Source organism: Sorex araneus, chromosome 5, assembly GCF_027595985.1.
Source record: "Sorex araneus isolate mSorAra2 chromosome 5, mSorAra2.pri, whole genome shotgun sequence".
In the NCBI taxonomy this organism is placed as follows: domain Eukaryota; kingdom Metazoa; phylum Chordata; class Mammalia; order Eulipotyphla; family Soricidae; genus Sorex; species Sorex araneus.
In genome coordinates this window covers 21909027-21923167 of record NC_073306.1, presented here as the reverse complement: position 1 = coordinate 21923167, position 14141 = coordinate 21909027, and the positions used below count along the sequence as shown (strand labels likewise).

Sequence of the window (14141 nt, the reverse complement as noted above, 5' to 3'; positions counted from 1 at the left end):
AAAAAAAAGCAACTTATCAGCACATTAAAGCACATTAAGTAGTAAAAAGTGGACCAACCATAGCTGCAAAGTAGAATGGCGAATTGGAAGTTTTATCTGGGGAAATGAAAGTATATCAGAGAAATAGAAATATAAAGAAGAATGAGGAGACATGAAGTTAAGCCCAGGAGTTGTGTCTATTTCTAATAGAGATTTATGTTTGGTTAACCTCACCCGGCAGTGCTCGGGGGTTACTCCTGGCTCTGTGCTCAGGAATTACTCCTGGCAGTGCTCTGGGATGCAGGGGAATGAACCTGGGTCTGCTCAGTGCAAGGCAAGTGCCCAACCTGCTGTGCTATCTCTGAATGTTTATCAGTTCATTTATATATGTCACTGGCATATATTTGAAAAATTATAAATCGAAATAGAGAAGTGTAACTTCTAAGTGAAATGATGGAGATAGAGATATGTAACAAATCATAAGGAAAAAGCAGGATTAAAGAAAATGCAGGCTATTAAACAGATCAGAGAGGGTTTAAAAAAAGGCAAAGAGAAAATATGCCCAATTTTATCAGTAATCATAATAAATACAAATGCCAAAAGAGCCTCAGATGGGGTGGGAGGTGGGGAGGACATAAATAAAGCAGTGCAGGCCATGTAAAGTACCGATTCCGAAGAGGAAGTCAAGGAATGGATGCTCTGGGAATATGTCAGGGCAGAAGTTCATTGACACGATAGTTAAAAAATGAAGGAGAATCTTTAAACATCCATTAGGGGAACAGGTTTTATACTCCTATTGTATTTGTGGGCTGGAGCTCTAGCGTTGCACGTGGCCGACCCGGGTTCGATTCCTCCGTCCCTCTCAGCCTGGCAAGCTACCAGGAGTATCCTGCTGTCACGGCAGAGCCTGGCAAGCTCCCCGTGGCATTTTCGATATGCCAAAAACACTAACAACAAGTCTCACAATGGAGACGTTATTGGTGCCCACTTGAGCAAATCGATGAACAATGGGATGACAGTGCTACATCGCTACATGATATTTGTAGGTTAAAAATAGTGAAGTACTATTAAAAGAAATCAGTTGCATTTTGAAATGTATCAGTATGGATAAATCAAGAAAACGTTGAGGGGAGGAAGCAAGATACAGGATGGTATGATATTTACATCTTCCTATTGAAAATATTCTCAGAGAGACAGAAGAAAAGCTCCTGCCATAGAGGTAGGCAGGGGGTTGGGGGTGGGGGGTGATGGGAGGGAACCTGGGGACACTGGTGCTGGGAAATGTACACTGGTAGAGGGATGGGTGTTGGAACATTGTATGACTGAAACACAATTATGAACAGCTTTGTAAGAGTCTATCTCACAGTGATTGAATAAAAAAGTTCTTTTAAAGAAAATATTCTCTTTCCTGACTTTCCCCCCTCCCCCTCTTATTCGGGCCACACCAAGCAGTGCTCAGAACTTATCCTGGCTCTTTGATCAAGGATCACTCCTTCTGGGGTTCAGGGGGCCATATGGGGTCCCGGGGATAGAACCCAGGTTGGCCATGTACAAGGCAAGTGCCCTACTGTACTATCTCTTCAGCCCCTATTTATTTTTCATACTATTTAACACTAACAATCTCTATCACTGCCATCCCGTTGCTCATCGATTTGCTCAAGCGGGCACCAATAACATCTTCATTCGTCCCTGTTGCGTTCAGGGTCACGGGAATGAGGCCCATTATTGTTACTGTTTTGGCATATCAAATACGCCACAAGTAACTTGCCAGGTTCTGCCATGTGAGATTCTGCATTGCTCTCTTCTGGAGCTTTGTTTTATAGTCTCTGGATCTTGGCCCTTAATGAGATTACATGGCGCCAGGGGCAGTTTGTCGGTGTGAATGCCAAGCTTCTGGAAAATGGGGGATCTGGGTGGAGGAGGCCAAGTCCCAATTGGAACAGGCTGGGAGATCTCAGCCACGGGTCCCGAATATCTGGGTTCCTTTGTCAGTTCTCTCATGCATGACGCTCGTCCTAGCATGTGGAGAGTGGCATTGAGCACGGCTGTGGCTGGGTTCTGGAGATTTTCAGCTGCCAGGTCTCAGTTTGGGGCAGGGAGGGAAACTCAACCCGCCCCCCTCTGAGGGGGCCCCCGGTGAAGACAGCCTATCATGGGGGCCTGTCCAACACTAACAATACCATTTTATTTTATAACTGATCATTAATTTTGTCTGATGTCCCCTAGAAACAGAGTGAAGACCTAGGTATCAAATATGTTCCCAGAAACTCATAAACCAACTAAACAGAACTTGTCCAGGCAATGTATGAAGACCAGCTTGGGGTTTGGGGGTGGTTATTATTGTTTTGGGCCACACCCCGCTACTCAGGGCTTACCTGGCTCAGTGCTCAGGGATCCTGGCAATGCTGTGGGACCATTGGCAGTGCCAGGAATTGAAACCCAGTTGGCCACATGCCAGAGAGGGGTCCTGCCTGCTGCATTATCTCTCTGACCCCAGTTTTGGAAACCTGAACCTGTTACCCACATTATGCCGAAAAGAAGGTGGGTGTTCAAGGAAGAGCCAGGAGAGAATTTCTTTGCTTTAAAGGAGGGCTTGCGGAACTTGACCTCAATTCTTGGAGATTAGACCTGTGCCAGCAAAGACCTGTGCCAGCAACTGGTGGCCAAGGAAGAGAAGTGTCCGCACGAGCTACAGGCATGGAGGGGAAATGGTGCTGGCCCGGAGCTGGTGCACAGGAAAGGCCCCCGGCTCCCTTCAGAGGGTGTCTGTGTGAGGCAGGTTCCCCACACCAGAGCCTGTCGTGACCCAACAGTGAGTAGCTGGAGGGGGCTCGGGAGCTGTCCATGGAGCCCAGCTGCTCGCCACAGAAGAGTCCGTGTAAATAATTGCCAGGCATAGAGATGACTGTTGTGTCTCTACTGCAGGTCAGGCTTTCCGCGTCCCTTCTCGCTCTTCCTTCCCCCAGCTTTGAGCCTGGAGGAGTCAGAGACCGAAGGAAGCAAGCCGTCGAGGGAGGAGAATGGGTTACTAGGCTGGAAGCAGACCCCACCAGCTGCGGGATTGCGATTTTTTTGGCGGGGAGGGGGCAGAGGTGAATGCACACTGGAAATGCTCAGGGCTGATCTCTGGCTCTGCGCTCAGGAGTCAGGCCTGGCAGGGCGCGAGGGATCCTTATATGGTGCCTGGGATCAAACCCGGCTCCGCCGCCTGCAAGGTGCGTACCTTACCCACTTGCTATCTCTCTGGCCCGAGGTGAGATATGTCGGTTATGTTTTATTAAATTCTCACCTGCATATAGAAGAGTGGGCATGGGGCTGCCCACATGGCACCTCGGGTAGGGCGTTTGCCTCGCATGTGGCTGACCCGGGTTCAATTCCCAGCATCCCAGTATGGTCCCCTGAGCACCGCCAGAGGTAATTCCTGAGTGCATGAGCCAGGAGTGACCCCTGTGCATCATCCGGTATGACACAAAAAAAAAAAAAGAGAGAAAGAGAGAGAGAGAAAGAGGACAGGGCAAGCAACAATTTGTTGCCAGAATCCCCAAGGCCCAACCCCCTTTTCATTCTTCCTTGTATTCCACTTCCCTGGTAACAGCTTTCCAGTAGGTAGCCGAGACATGTCTGGGAATTGTTGAACTGGTTTTATTATTCTCTCTCTCTCCCCCAACCCCCCTGTTCTGGGCATTATGGTTTGCAATACAGGTACTGACAGGTTATTGTGTATGTTCCTTTACCCACTCACGGCACTCAGTTCTTGTCCCGGCGATCATTTCCAGCTACCATTGTCTGATGCCCCCTCTACTCATGGCCAGCTCCCACCCGTGAACTAGCTCTCCCCGTTCTTGTTTCTGCTCTCCTTGGATCTTAGTCTCATGCTCTGTTCTTTGGTTTGTTGTTGTTGTTTTAATCCCACAAATGAGTGCAATCATTCTATGACTTTAAAAAAAAAACATGTTTAAATCAGTTAAAACTTAATGGAATCACTTCCCCCCCCACCTTGGTTCACGTAGTGATGATGATGATGATGAGGCTACCAGGTCACGTATGGATTTGATATTGGTGCTCACTGGCGGCGGGGAGGCGGGTGCAGGAGGTGGGGCGGGTGTCCCACATCACCCACTCAGCTGAGTTGCTCACTGAGGATCCCGCAGTGTACCCGTGGTCTAGAAAGCCTTTAGCACTTGCCGGCGGTGGCACCATTTGCAGTTGCGGTGCTTGGACACCGCTGACTGGTGCAGTCAGAAATCACGTGTGTGCTGGAATGCCGGGCCGCCCCCCTGTGAAGCAGGCCCCTAGTGACTGAGCCACCTCTAAAGCCCTGGAGGGATTTCAGGACGACGGAACGGTTGCAGCACAGCTCAGAGAGCTTCCCGCCCCTTCCCCTGTGCCGCATCGCACTCCCTGGAAAGAGGCCAATCACCCAGGCCGCTGCAAGCCCGGGAAGCCCCCTTCACATGACTCTCACAGAGATTTGCCCTCATTTCTTCTAAATGCTGGAGGTGGGGAACTCTAGTTTCCCCAAACTCCAGGGTGGGGATGGGTTGTAAGGAGACTTAAAGCCATAATTTGAGTAAGTTAAAGTGAAATGGCTAGCCGTTTACTTCTCTATGGGATGCTGGGAATCAAACCCGGGTAGGCCGCGTGCAAGGCAAACGCCCTACCCGCTGTGCTGTCGCTCCAATTCCCTCTTTCCCTTTTTTATGTTTAAAGTTTTTCAAAAGTCTCCGCACAAAGGAGGATGTGCATGTCCGCAGCGAGGAAGTGGGGGGGTGGGGGGGCTGGCGTGGTGTGCTTTTTATTGCTGAAATAAATACGTGGGTGACTTGTCTGCTCCCTGTCCTTGCCTGTGAATTAAAACACTCGAGTGAGCGAGAGGGCTGATGCCTCTCAGCACCGTCTTCTTTTCTCTGCATCGTTATTGCCTCTCACTGCTAAGTGCCCAGTGGTGTCCGCATTGGTAAGATTAAAACTTGCACTTTTCCTAATCGACGGAGCTCTCTTCCTGATCTGCAGTTAGCAGGACCTGCTTTTAAGCAATTGCCCATTATTTGGGGCCACCACACACACTGTGCTCTGGCTCAGGTCAGAATCAATAATTCATATGTCAACAGGAGCCCCATTAGCTCAGGTGAAGGCAGATGTCTTTCTAATGAAAATGTTCCATTTTCCAAATGACTTTTCTTTCCTACTTTTTTTTTTTTGTTTCCCAGAGAGTTGTGGTTATCGAAGACATAAAAAGGTGGAAAAGTATGCTGGAGCTTCCTGGCCAAACCAAAGAGAATCTCGTGGAAGTCTTACAGGAACTGAAGAAGAAGCTGCCCTCCAGGGAGGTGTTGAAATCAACGCGGATAGGTAGGGTCCTTTGGAATCTTGTCAAAGAGCTTCCGTTCGGTCTCTTTTCCTTTTTCCTGTCTTTCTTCCCTTAAGTGTTAACGTTAGACAGCTATCAGTGCTTTTCAAACTCTGCTGGAGGAGAGCCATTAAAGAGTTTTCCACTGGGGCTGGAGTGATAGCACAGTGGGTAGGGCGTTTGCCTTGCATGCGGCCGACCCGGGTTCGAATCCCAGCATCTCATATGGTCCCCTGAGCACCGCCAGGGGTAATTCCTGAGTGCATGAGCCAGGAATGACCCCTGTGCATTACCGGGTGTGACCTAAAAAGCAAAAAAAAGAGTTTTCCACTGGATGTAGGCCATAATATATAATAAGATATACAAAACACGGGACCCACCTTAAAAAAATTAGATCCAACATTTACTTCCTATTTCTTTACTTTTTTTTGCTTTTTGGGTCACATGCGGTGATGCACAAGGGTTGCTCCTGGCTTTGCACTCAGGCTGGCGGTGCTCAGGGGACCCTATGGGGTCCTGGGAATCAAATCCGGGTAGGCCACATGCAAGGCAAATGCCCTACCTGCTGTGCTATCACTCCAGCACCCATATTTCTTTCTTTCTTTTTTTTTTCCCTCTTTTTGGGTCACACCCAGTGATTCACAGGGGTTACTCCTGGCTCTGCACTAGGAATTACTCCTTGCGGTGCTCAGGGGACCATATGGGATGCTGGGAATCGAACCTGGGTCAGCTGCGTGCAAGGCAAACGCCCTACCCACTGTGCTATCACTCCAGCCCCATTATATTTGTATTTATGTTTATAAATTATAAATGTACTTATAAATATATTTATGTTATATTTATATTTATATAATTTATATTTCTATAAAAATTTCTAGGGGCTTGGGCAATAGTACAGCAGGTAGAGTGTTTTAGTGTTTTCACGCAGCTGACCCAGATTCGATCCCCAGCATCCCATATGGTCTCCCTGAGCACAGCCAGGAGTAATTCCTGAGTGCAGAGCCAAAAGTAATCCCTGAGTATTGCTGGGTGTGACCCAAAAAGAAAAAAAATATTTCTAAATGTGAGTTGAAGTGCTGTACAGTGGGGAGTGTGCCTGCCTTACATGTGGCTTACCCACATTCGATCCCTGCATCCCATATAACGCCCCCACCCCCACCCCACCCCTGAACCCCGGTAGGAGTGATCCCTGAGCGCAGAGCCAAGAGTAACCCCTGAGCACCACTGGGTGCAAAACCCAAAATAAGAACATTTCTAAATGCTTACATCTGTTTTCTTACTTCATGCACTAGTAACCGGCAATTATCTTAACTTGTGTGTGTGCAGGGGGCATTAAACCCAGATCACATGCATGCAGGGTGTGTACTTTACCCCTCTTCCAATCTTACAGACAGCTTGTTGTGCTTGTTGTGTGTGTAGAAAACAATATGACCTCGAATCACCTCATTTGTGACCTCAAGTACCCCTAAGTTTTGTGGAGAAGTCAGCATGTAGGAAAATGGGAGCAGTGAAATATAAGTTACAAACGAAGTGCATGAGTCATCCAGGCTATGGCTCGGTGGTGAAACACATACCTTGTATGTGTGAGGCCCCTGGGCTCTCTCCCCAGTACTGCAGAAAAAGGGAAATCCAGATGGGTGATGTTGTGGGCACCATCCTGGTCTGTCCAAGGTAGAATCTGGCACAAACAACAGAGCCCTGTGTCTAGACAGTTATAAAGAAGGCTTCATAGAAGAGGTGACATTTCAGCTAAATCTTGAGAGACTTGGCTTCTCTGTCTTGAGAGAAAATAACTTGCAACGTGTGTTTTTATAAAAACAAGACGATAGCACCGTTTGCCACTGCGTCATTTATTAAAACATTGGCGCTGTTGGAAAGGTAAGCCGGCGACTGTGTTGAGTTGCCATTTCTGCGCGGTGCACAACTGTGGGTAATATGCTCAGGAGGGCCAACATGTGTTCCTCAAGCTGCTCCCGCCCCCCTTGGGAGTCTCGGGGAGTCATCCCAGCTGCTGTTCCTGCCCTCGCGCGAGCAGCCATTGCCTCCGCTGCCTCCCCTTGACCTCTCGTTCACTGGGAGGCAGGAGAGAGAGCAGCCTCAGACTGGTGCTAACAGCTGGCAGGAGCTGTGCGAAATCCCCCCGAGAGACCCCCGAGAGTCCTGAGAGTTGCACCCCTGTAATATAAACCAGAATCCGAGAAAATTAGATGCTTAAAGAACATAAAACCCTGTCATTATAGCCGCGGAGAGTCTCCCATCTGCTGCCGGATTTCTTCCCTTCTGGTCTGTGGTCGCTAGAGGGCAGTACGACCATTCGAGTGGGCAGACCAGACTTCTCCGCCAGCAGAGGGTACCCGTGGTTAATATTTCATGACATGTATATATGTACATATGTGCATGTAATGTGCCCCTTTAGACACGCCACAAATACCATATATGATCAGATCTTGTATGTCAACAAAAGAAGCTGGAATTGTCCGACAAATAGGGAACAGATGAGAATTCGAAGCGGTCGTCTTTAGCATCCTTTGAGTGAGCGCGCCTTCTAGAACGGGCGTGCCTGGTGTTCGGCTCAGGGACCGTAATGAAGCCACACCAGAGGGGCTCGACGCGGGAGGAGCTGGGCGCCACCCCACTCTGGGGGCTTGACCTTCCATCAGTACTTCCCCGAGGTTGTGGAAACACGGGGAGTTCTTGATTCCTTTGTAGTTGCTAGGCTGAAGGTTCGTTCGGATCTTTGTCTGGGAGCGTTTGCCTTCTGCCCGTCCTATCCTGTGGCCTGTGAAGGCACAGACGTTTACCCAGGGCCTCCTTGGTGCCAGAAAGCGTGCCAGCCAAACCGTGAGAGAGGTGTCGGGCCCACCTCTTTAGAGCCCGTGTCTCATGGACTCACAGACAGTTTCAGCGGGGCCTTTCTCAGACAAGGTGACGACTGCTGTGACGACGGGAAGAGATTAGCCAGAGGGGAGGAGATATCGTGGGAGTGGAGGGGAAGGCACTGAAGAACAGGTCAGGTTGGGGGTACATTGTGTGAGCTGTACAGAATGTTGGAGGTGGGAAAGAACATTCTGGCAACTGAAAGAAATCTGGCGTCTTTAAAATGTACAAAGCTGGAGAGAAAGTGTGACAAAAAGCGAAGCTGAAGAGAGTGTCTGGTCCCAGTGGAGGATTTCTTTGCCGTTCAGCACTGTTTGATCTGCTCTTCAAAGAGCTCCATCCTAGTGGCCGCAGCCCAAGACACTAGTTAGCTGGCCCTGTGTGGGGAAAGTACCCCCAAGTACAGCGCTTGAATCTTGCACTGTTTCCTTCTGAAGACTGAGAATCTGGAAGCTCCTTGTCTGGGGGGTTGCTGTGGGCTGGGGTGCAGGCGCTGGAGAGGCCGGCCGGGCCCCTGGGTGGGGGGAGCAGTGGCCCCTCCCAGGGCAGCCCATGGCACAGCAGCTGATTGTCACGGAAGAGAGAAGCCACTGTGGGTTTTCTGGTTTTTTGTTTGTTTGTTTTTTGGGTCACACCCGGCGATGCACAGGGGTTACTCCTGGGTCTGCACTCAGGAATTATTCCTGGTGGTGTTCAGGGGACCATATGGGATGCCAGGAATCGAACCCGGGTTGGCCTCATGCAAGGCAAACGCCCTCCCCGCTGTGCTATAGCTCCAGCCCCTGCCACGGTGGGTTTTCTGACCTGACCCCAGAGGCCCATAGCACCAGTTCCTGCAGTCTTTTTTTTTTTAACTTTTTTGTTGAATCACTTTGAGGCAGACCCTTACAAAGCTGTTCCTGATTGGGTTTCAGTCTTACAGTGTTCCAACACCCATCCCTCCACCAGTGCACACTTCCCAGCACCAGTGTCCCCTGGTTCCCTCCCCACCCCCTCACCCCCCCACCCCCACTGCCTCTATTGCAAGTGCTTTTCTTCTCTCTCTCTCTCTCTCTCTCTCTCTCTCTCTCTCTCTCCCCCTCCCCCCCTACCCTTTTGGGCTTTGTGGTTTGCAAATTGGTACTGAAAGGTTATCAAGAAAATCCCTTTACCTACTTTGTCTAGCTATTATTGTCATATTCGTCTCTTCTCTATGTTACCTACCCTCAGCCCCACTCACATCTGTGGTTAGTTCCGACCACTGACCGGTCCTCCTAACCCCTGCTTTCCCTGGCCAGGGATATTAGTCTTCTACTTCCATAGTCTTTTGTCTCACAGACCAACTATGGTGTCGAGGGCAGCATCGACATGAGGGTCATGGATGCCAAGAGGTACGGGGTGCGGGGTGTAGCTTACACGCTGCCTCTTGTGATTTGTATTTCTGTGGATTTAATGAGGAATATTTTGGTTCCTGCACTGCAGGATTTATGTTCATTTCTAGAAATTTCATAGCCATTATGTCATCAGTAGCCCTCCCATTCTCTATATTCTTTCCTTCTGCGATTTTATCATTAGGATTATGTTAGACCTTTTATTTTCCAGATCTATAACCTTGTCCATTAGGATCTCAGAATTCTGGACAATTTCTTCAGATAGGTATGTCCTAAGTCACTAATTCTCCTCTTAGCTGACTCTAATATGTTCTTTATCCAGTCATTGAGTTCTATACCTTACATTTACAAGTTTCCTTTCTCCCCACAAATACTATACTATAAGTGTGTAGTATTTGACACTTTTGAGGGACTGGAGCAATAGCACAGCAGGTAGGGTTTTTGCCTTGCACAGCGCCAACCCAGGTTCGATTCCTTCGTCCCTCTCGGAGAGCCCAGCAAGCTACCAAGAGTATCCCATGTGCACGGGCAAGCTACCCATGGTGTATTCGATATGCCAAAAACAGTAACAACAAGTCTCACAATGGAGACCTTGCTGGTGCCCACTTGAGCAAATCAATGAACAGCGGGGCTACAGTGTTACAGTGCTACACTTTTGAGATTGTGTCTTTTATCCCCTCAAATATTTAATGCATAGTTCTGTGCTTCTGTATTCTTCTTTTGATTTATTCTGGTATTTATAGTCCTGGGGATCTATGTGCTTTAATTGTTTCTGCTGAATCATTGTTTGCCTTGCCATGCTCCTGTTGTTGTTTTTTAATTGCAAGCTCATTATTTCATTGATGGGAATTTTGTGGGGCTCCGTTGCAGAAGCTTCCCTCTAGAGGGGATTAGCGTCTATTTTTGGTTTCTGACGGTAGCTAAGGGCCACTTCTGACCTGGAATCTGCTACATACCTCTCAGTGATCCCCGCCCGGCGTGAGAGTGCTGGGATTAGCTCCCCCACTTCACACTGGCCCAGAGCGAAGGATTTCAGCAGCAGCTCTCTTACCTTCAGCCCTCAGGATTACCCGGCCTCTGGCTGAGCCCACCCCTCTAGCCTCGCCGTACTTCACTGGCGGAGGGAATGAAGTGCCTGTAATCCAGAGCCTGGCTGTAGTGAAGGGGTAGCTTCAGGCCACAACCGAGCCTGAGATCCTGACGATAATGAGTGGTTATTATTGAGGATTTTGAATGACTGAGTGACAGATGCGCATTTGCATTTTAGAAAAATCTAGCTGGCCACCGTATGGGAAAAGTGTTCAAGAAAAACAGATCCAGTGCAGGAACCTGGTGAGGGGTTGAGGGGCAGTGATGGTGGCCTGGGTGGGACAGTGACATGGGGGTGGGAGAATGTGGTTGGGATCAAGAGGCATCAAGGAAGTGAGAGTCCAGAGATTGTTGAGATGCTGGGAAGGAAGGTAAAGACGGGAAAGTATGTGTGAGGGAGGAACAACTGGCAGAGCTGGAGTCTAGGCCCACCGTGGTGTTCGGGGGTCACTCCTGGAGGAGCTAGGGAGCCATGCTTGCTGGGGATTGAACCCGGGGCTTGCATGTGCAAAGCATTCATTCCTGCTTCCTGAGCGCCGTAGACCTTGGCTCAGATTCTACATGGGCAAATGGTGGTGGCTGTGTAACGCCCGAGGGTCAGAAACTGCAGTTTGGAGATGTGCAAGTTTAGTTTTAGACTTGCTGTCTTTGGGGGGTATGGAGCCATACCTGGATGTGCTCGGGAACCACGGGGTACCCGGGATCAAACCCAGGGCTCCGGCATGAATTTTGCTATGCATCTCTTTGGAGGAACTCCCCAGCCAAGACTTACTCTTTCTTCAACATACTCTGGGCGCCCAAGAGAACATGCTCTATAGTCTGTGGCATGTCCAGGCTTAAGCTAAGAAGAGGCTATCAGAGATACTTGGGAGTTGGCATCAGCATGTGGTCAGGAATGGAGGTGATGGAACTAGATAAGCTTGCCCGGAGAGGGAGAAGTACTAAGGAGAGCAGGGACAAGTACTACCACTTGCCTTGCATGTGTGGGACCTGGGGTTGACCTAAGTACCACCAGTATAACCCCCAGGATAATAAAGAAGAAAGTAAGAGACAAGTCCAGAATCCTGGAGGATTTAACGGTACCTTAGACACTTGTAAAATGAGACTGAGTAGGTGTGGCCCAAGAAACAAGAGAATGCAGTCGGGACAGGAGGGAATGTTTCCCTGGGGGGTGTTGGGAAGGTTGGGCCGCACCCAGTGGTACTCAGGCTTTACTCCTGGCTCTGTGCTGAGGGATCACTCCTGGCAGTGCTCACGGAACCTTATGCAGTGCCAGAGATTGAACCAGGGTCAGCTGCATGCACAGGAAGTGCCGCATTCCCTGTACTATCTCTCCGGACCCAGGAAGGACTTTCTAAGGGGTGTGAGCTTCAGTATCCATTACAGTAAAAAGGGTCAAATGGATGAAGTCCAACCAAACTGTAGAGTGGACATGGCAAAGGTCACTGACGATTTTGGTAGAGAAATCGTCACAGGCAAGGATGGGGACAGATGCTGAGGAGTGGGCTGGAGGTAGAAAACTAACAGGAAGTGACCACTCCCGAGAGGTTTGGTGCTGGAAGAAACACAGCACTATCAGAAATGGAGTGTGGGGTTGGAGAAAGTTTTGGTTTTTTTTTTCAGTAGGAGCGACTCTAACTTGAGTGACAGGTTTGGAGACGGCATCTCCGGGAGCGGGGAAAGCCCTCGGCACCAGTGGCTGGGGGACTTGCACCCTGTTGTTGTTATTACTATTATTTCAGGCACTGTGATTCGCAATACTGTTAATGTTTCAGGGATACAGGGTCACTGTACAGTGCTCTTCGAATCCCTCTGCCTCTGTCTCTGGTCCCTCTGGTCACTGTGCCCTGTCCCTCTAGGCAAACTCTACGGCTGGCTCTTGGGCTGTTATCACTGGCCATTGTTCATCTCCCGGCTCTCTCACTCTGCGGCCCACCTGCGAGAGAGGTCGCTTTGTGTTTGCCCAGCCTGACGCCCTCCAGTTCCCCCGAGGGACAGGAACTGTGGGTCTTCGCCCTGTCTCAGAGCTGAGCAGTGTTCTCCTGTGTACATAGACCACAGCTCCTTTCCTTCTGTTAACCCTCACTGATTTGTATTTTTAAATTAAGTACAGGAACCAAAGTGATAGTTTAGTGGGTTGGGCCTTACACGTGGCCAACCCAGATTCGATCCCTGGCATCCCATAGGGTCCCCCGAGCACCACCAGGGGTACTTCCTGAATGCAGAGCCAGGAGTAACCCCTGAGCATCACCAGGTGTGACCCCCCCCAAAAAAAAATAATAATAAAGTACAGCTTAGATACTGTGGTTTCAGTAGTGCTTTCAGTTCATACTACTGATGTCCAGAGCTACTGTCCCCCACCTTCACCCCAGTGCTCGGAACCTCCACCACTGTCTTCAGTCCATCTTAGCCTGACCCTCATTCCCTCTCCCCTCCTCCCACTGACTCTGAATCCGTTTCGTAGTCCAGTGCCACATATCTTGATCCACGCGTCAGTTCTGCGGTTGCCCCCAGAGCGTGGGTCCCTCTCCCTCTCCTGCCTCTCCTCCCCTCTCCGCGACTCTCCTGCCACAGTCACTTCACTCTTCCCGGATAATCGCTTTCACCACCTCTTCAGATACCTTGTTTCTCTTCTTCGTCTTACGATCAAATTCCTCTTAAAAGGATGAACAGTTGCGTCTCCCTGTTCTGCCCCTCCCCGGGCCTTCTTTAAACTCTCTTCCTGCCAGTTCCTCCCCTCACAGCCTTGCTTCCCCTGGGCGGGAGCGATTTCATTCCCTCCAAATCCAATAGCCTTGTCGCACTTCTCATCTTCCCAGAACTGTGAATTTGAGACCATTGATTACTCTCTTTTCTGTCAACATAAATGACACTGAACTTGCTGCCAATTCGGTCTATTTTTAAATGCTTATTTCCTTTGTAGCCCTTATCTGAGTTTGTAATTACTTATTTAATTATTTACCGATCTTACTTTTTATTTACTAAATAGGATCTCTGTGCCAGCCACTCGCTGCCATTGAACTTGCCAGTGGCATTGCAAACATCAGTGACGCGTATTCAGGAGCTCAGAATATACTCATCAAACGAACAAAAACCGCAGGCGCCCACATGAGACTTTTCTCCATGGCCCTTTACAGCTTTAGCTGTCTCTGTTTTTCCCCTCTCAGTGTCTTTTTTTTTTTTTTTTTCCGCTTTTTGGATCACACCCAGCGATGCACAGGGGTTACTCCTGGCTCTGCACTCAGGAATCACCCCTGGTGGTGCTCAGGGGACCATATGGGATGCTGGGAATCGAACCCAGGTCGGCCGCATGCAAGGCAAATGCCCTACCCGCTGTGCTATTGCTCCAGCCCCCCCCCCCCCCCGCCCTCGGTGTCTTTGGCCCTTGTTTCCTCTCCACTGTTTTCCTTAGAGTTCAGCCCTTGGCCTTCTGTCCCTCGTCTCCGGCTCGACTGAGGCCCTTCACTGAGACACTC

General features: G+C 49.5%; 1 protein-coding gene across 1 annotated transcript in view; it reads left to right on the top strand.

The window, feature by feature from the left end:
* The window catches only part of TCEANC2 (transcription elongation factor A N-terminal and central domain containing 2), a 54745-nt gene that overhangs the window by 11810 nt on the left and 28794 nt on the right, over window positions 1-14141 (top strand). Inside the window, exon 3 of the mRNA XM_004607112.2 lies at window positions 5190-5331. Within this exon, the coding sequence (XP_004607169.1) occupies window positions 5190-5331 (142 nt within the window). The remainder of the gene's footprint in view (window positions 1-5189; window positions 5332-14141) is intronic.